This window comes from Halyomorpha halys, unplaced genomic scaffold (genome assembly GCF_000696795.3).
Source record: "Halyomorpha halys isolate HHAL.00 unplaced genomic scaffold, Hhal_1.1 Scaffold164.1, whole genome shotgun sequence".
Classification (NCBI taxonomy): Eukaryota; Metazoa; Arthropoda; class Insecta; order Hemiptera; family Pentatomidae; genus Halyomorpha; species Halyomorpha halys.
Window position 1 is genome coordinate 803,974 of NW_027108420.1, and position 5,880 is coordinate 809,853.

The following is a 5,880-nucleotide window of genomic DNA, read 5'->3' on the forward strand; positions in this document are numbered from 1 at the left end:
TATTTTTTGTGGGTCTTGAGTATATATTCGACACATTCTACAGACATTTTGAAAGTATTTTTGAAAAATTATGTACGTATTTGAAGAAAACGATGGTTGAGATAAAATGTCACTAATATTCATTGAATTATATTTTATAAATTATATAAAAATCATGGCGGCCTGTTTGTAGGTTGTAGGGCTTAGTAATGGAAGCATAGATGGGAGGATTGCGTTAAAACTGATTTGGTGGAATTGGGTTTGGAGGGGCATCACTGGAAGGATGTATGCAGAGAGAATTTGGTGGTATCGGCATCGTACCTTCGGGTTCATTAGGTCTTCATTATTACTATTATTATTATTATTATAAAAAATATGTTGATTTTTTTCGAACTTACGAGGTCGTACAGAATGATACCAATTTTTTGTTTATTATATTTTCATCCATCTTAAAGAATTATAACGTACAAAATTTCCTTCTCCGTTGTTGCCCATTATGTAAACTCAGTAATAGATTATATGTTTAAAGATGATTTTTAATAGCGAATAACCTCGTTAAATAAAGCGGATCCAAAAAAGAAATTTATTAATCTATTAATATTAAAAATAAGATCTAGTTCGATGAACTTTAAACTGTTGATAAGATTTGCCGAAATATAATCTCGCTTTGCCTCCATGCGTATAGCGTATAGGCCTAAGATTATCTGTTATTTTTTTTAACCTACTGGCAATCTATGGCGGTCCATTAACCCAATGAATTCCTTAAGAATAATATATATAACAATTCGGGAACCAATGTAAATAATTCACTACTGTCAACTATAAAACCATAGATTAATTTAGTAATATGAAGTTTATCATACTATAAGGAAAACTTGGTTAATATGTGACCTTGATAAGTGACTCGTTTGAAGTCCTTTTATTAGAATTAAATACGTGATATTTCAATTTTATTCGATAGTATTTATAAATTTTTCATTGTTAATTATACAATATATATATGATTTCGAAATTCTAACTGCACAAACCTATATGGACCTATTAATACTACAAGAGCCTAATTTAATTACTTCATTCCAATTACTACTTTAATAAAAACTATGAATAATTACAAGTCGAAATTTACGGGTATTCCAGCTTTAGTTAGGGAGACTAAAAATGTGGTGTTTCAGAACATTACAAAAAAAAAAATTCATTTGAAGCTATATATCTTTAAAACTACCAACACCACTTGAAAACCTAATAGATCAGCATTTAAGGTCATTTATTTTGGCAAATATCATAAAAACTACTTCTACGAAAATGAACCACATAAACTACTTAGTAGTATATTAAACTAGCTTTAATTTGAGTACTAATAGACATTTGTACGTCAGATGGTTTTTGAGATATAGATATTTCAAAATAAATTTACTTACTAAAAATCTTTCAGTACATTTTTATGAAATGTTGCTTGTTAAAAAGATATACCTCAAATACTATTGAACGTAAATTGCTCTATTAGGGCTCATATTTTAGCGAATTTACTCTACTTTAAATTATGTTCTTCTAGGTTTTCTTGTATTGTTGGTAGTTTCAACGTTATGGAGCTCCGAATGTAAAATACTTTTTTTTTTTTTAACATTTTGAAACAGCCGCCATTTTGTATGTCCCCTAACTATACTTGACAGACTCATCAATTTCTTGTACTATGAGTTCTTCCCTCTCTTAGCCTATATTTCAACTCTGCCGGCCATCTTTAACTTAAGTAACCTACTTGCCAAAGCTCCACCCAGGAGGTTCTGCGTTAACTCGTCAAGCTATGCATGATTCCTAACAACCTCGTTAAGACCTTGTAAATCAAAGGGATTTCTAATATTAATATTTAAGATTTAAACTGTAGTATGCTTATTTTCATCAACGGCCTATTAAACACAAATTTGAGGAATGCAGGAATAATTTGCCAAGTTAATTAATAAAATCTTTTTTTTAATTCTGTGGATATGACAAAGCAAAGAGATATTAACATTTATACTCAAATCTCAGGGGTTCCGCAATTATGGACATTTTTGTAAAAAATTGGTGTTAGGCAACGGAAATTAGCCACATTGAAGATATTTGGCACTACATCAATTTGAACTAACAGGAACATGTTTCACCTCACTCAGATTACCTAGAACTATCCTTTTTCTCTGATGAAATCTTCAAAGCAAACGTAGACCTAATCTCTGGATGCCCGTCTAACGAAACGAGGTCAGACGCGCAGACGGACAAAAAAAATCTCCGGAAGCCACCAGCTTGAAAAAAATTTAGTTTAAGACCTCTAGCCCCTTCGTCGCTGGAAGGATAGAGGTAATGGAATTCGAATCGTTGTCGGCTGATGTCATCGGGATAATTATTCCAACACCTTCAAACAATTAGCGAATGGTTGTAATGTGTTGTTAGAAAACGTCCGGCAGCCTGATAAAATATTTTTACTGAAAAATCTACCGTCCCAATTACGGTACCGGGGAGTAAAAACACTTAAACTTGTATCTTCGTCTTGTTTCCATCTTCAATAATTTAAAATAAAATAAGATCTTATTACTAATTGGAGAAGTTTGTGCCATGACACAAATTATGTGTTGTAGATTTACTATGTTGCAATCCTACAACATAAAACGAAGAGTCTTCTAAATTGTATATCTCTTAGTTCTATATAAGATTATTAAAATACTCTTCAAAAACTTTATATGTTTTTTAAATTAGTAATAAGTTCATAATGAGGTGTAGATAGTTGACCGTAGATTAATGATTGGAGAAGTTTGTCGGGGGGTGCGGTCAGCAAAGAACAACATAAATAAACAAAACCATATTTATTTATTATGGTATATGGTATATTTAATATTAGTATTATTATTAGTATATTTAATATGGTTTTGTTTATTTATGTTGTTCTTTGCTGACCGCACCCCCCGACAAACTTCTCCAATCATTAATCTACGGTCAACTATCTACACCTCATTATGAACTTATTACTAATTTAAAAAACATATAAAGTTGTTGAAGAGTATTTTAATAATCTTATAAAGAACTAAGAGATATACAATTTAGAAGACTCTTCGTTTTATGTTGTAGGATTGCAACATAGTAAATCTACAACACATAATTTGTGTCATGGCAACCGATAATAGTCTATCTTCTTACGACAGAAAATTTCTCAATCATTCGTACGGACATGACAGATTCGTACAGCCTGTTGTAACCAGGCAAGGCAAACGTCGAACCCGATACCATTACGACCGGGTCACACATTCAATTACCCATACATATAATGTATATATATTATTAATAATGTATATACAAATATGATATGTATATTTTAATAGATACATATACCTTATAAATATATAATATTTGTACATTATTAAATATATGAATTAGCCATAATTTGGCAAATTTGTAGCAACACCTTAACATTTCAAGCAAATACATATTCAACAAAAATCTGCTTAAATAATATTAAAAAAAAAAAAAGTTTCACTCTGTGTTTACTCACAATTCCGCCGAGAGTTTATCCTCATTGGGAACGAAGTCGGAGCCATGACTGAAAAAATATGAAAACAAAAAATTAGTGGGTTCTTCAGAGAACGGTAAGAGCACTTATGGTTACAGTAAACAGACTAACTTAATGTTAGTACACACACAATTATTTATGTATAGTAATTAACTAAATAATTCAAGAAAAATCCTCTATGAATTTTGAGCCTCGAAATTATAGGCCTTTAAAAACCTTATGGTAAGGTCTCGTATCTGAAAATTTTGCTATTTTGTCGCATTTTAACATAGTTTTCTATACTATAGGGGTATTCAAGAAGTTGTGTTAAATGTAAAATGTTTTAACATGTAAAATTTTATAAGTATAGGATTGTGAGCAGCCCAATTTCAAATCATGTTAAAGGTTAACTGCATAAGAGCTCCTAGCGGATTTTCTGAGCACCTTGCATTATAACCTTTCCTTTCAAAACTTCATGTTACTTTTTACTTCTAAGTTTTGATTAAAGTAATTTATAACAACATAGCTAAAGTGAGTGAAAAGTGGAAATTATGTAAAAGTTTGGCCACTGAATGTCTTGTTGAACTTCTGACTTGTGAGAGAGAGAGAATCAAAATGATGTAATTGACAACTGTCATTACATTATAATTATTGTCATACATTGCTTTATTAATTTTAAAAACATCCAAAACAATACTGACCCAATCAAAACAAACTACGAGCTAGTATGACGAGCTCAGCTGGTCTGTTGCGTGACGTCATTCTCCATTTAACAGACTCTAAACCATGTTATATCATTTTAACATGATAAAAGAAGGAAATATTTCACCATTTAACATAAGTTTTTCCGTTTAACACGCTTTAACATGTTAAACTAAAAATCATGAATGCCCCTTATGTTATTTTGGCTTTGCCAAAAAATATTATTTATTAAATACCAGATCAGCTTGGTTGGCCTTACATGGTTAATGTAAGTGGTAAATTTTTTTTTTAACAATTGATTATAAGAGGAGGGATATTGTCTGATACAAAACACCCCTAACTATATACAATTTTATAAATAAAAACAATTAAGATAAAATAAATAGATTAAACTAATAATTCTTAATAGAAAATAAAATAAAAGTTAATAACAAAAACAATGACATTTATGGATTTAGCAAAATAAATAATTGATTTATTATTAATGGAAAAAAAAGAAAGTGAATTTAAGGAGGAGATGAAGAGGAAATAAAGAAATTAAGATAAAATAAAATTTTAGAGTAACAATAACAAAACTGACAGATATAGAACTTATAACAGGATATCCTGCAGCAGCCTGGACTTCAGTCTTCTGGTTGTGGTTGGGTTTTCTCAAGTTGTAGGTCACTGCTTCTTTAACTGTAACGGTAACTAGGAGTGGAAGTTCATGAACCTTTTTTGATGTAATCCTCTATTGTCTCTATTAGTAATTCCCGATGCAATTGGCTATTTCTTACGAACCAACCAGCGTCAACTGCAATTGTAACGACTTTATTTTGAAAAGAATGCAATTTTTTCTTTTAAGTAAAGAATGCCGCTCCCCAGACTTCACAGCCATAAATCAGTAGTGGCCTGAGAATTGTTTTAAAAATAAGAATAGTTGTTTCTGGTTATAATTTTGATTTTATATTTAGGATAGGATATAGCATTTAAATTAGAAGAGGTTCAAGAAATTTAGAAAAAAAATATTCCAAGAAACAAACCTACTTTTCAAAAACTAAACTTTTTATACTAAATTTTGTTGATATTGACTTGGCCAAAATACATTTTGTTAGATAAGTTAAAACACTTTTTCCAATTCTAAATTAACGCCTGTAAGATTCGATCTAAAAGTCACAAATATTGGTTGATGGGATAACCAATTATGGTGAATTCATTTATAGGTGTTTGAGTGTAAGAAATCACCCTCATCAAAATTATTAGACTAATTTCATTTGGAAGGGTTTTCTCACAGGTTCCACCACATTGCGGGGCTGGTTCGATTCTAGCCTGGGCGGGTTGGCTTTAATTTCGTTTCGCCCCCCCACGGTATGAAAACTCGACCTTCCTATTCTGGTTAGAATAGGATGATGGCAACGTATAGGATAACCTACACAGATTTAATAAAGTGACTAGAAAGGGTGGTAAATAAAAAAAAAAAGTAAATTTAATATCGAGGTTGAAGAAAATCGATTTACCATTTGCTTCATTGGAGCGCGGAATGTACTGCTCGGGAGTCTTTCTTGATGTAGAACAGGCTTTTGATCGAGCAAGGCACCCAGGACTGCTATACAAGATCCGTAAATTCCTACCCCCTACATACTTCCTCATTATCCGTTCTTATCTCTCCGACAGATTATTTCAAGTAAATTACAACGGCGCTTATT

The 5,880-nt window shown here is 31.2% G+C and overlaps 2 protein-coding genes across 10 annotated transcripts in view; one reads left to right on the forward strand and one right to left on the reverse strand.

Annotated features, from left to right (window-relative positions):
- The window catches only part of Hrb27C (Heterogeneous nuclear ribonucleoprotein at 27C), a 181,879-nt gene that overhangs the window by 141,793 nt on the left and 34,206 nt on the right, over positions 1 to 5,880 (reverse strand). For all 8 annotated transcript variants that reach the window (XM_067046738.1, XM_024361987.2, XM_024361966.2 and 5 more), the window contains exon 4: positions 3,497 to 3,544. In XM_067046738.1, coding sequence (XP_066902839.1) covers positions 3,497 to 3,544 — 48 coding nt within the window. The remainder of the gene's footprint in view (positions 1 to 3,496; positions 3,545 to 5,880) is intronic.
- Chsy (Chondroitin sulfate synthase) overlaps positions 1 to 5,880 on the forward strand; it is a 149,294-nt gene that overhangs the window by 84,516 nt on the left and 58,898 nt on the right. The window lies entirely within an intron of this gene.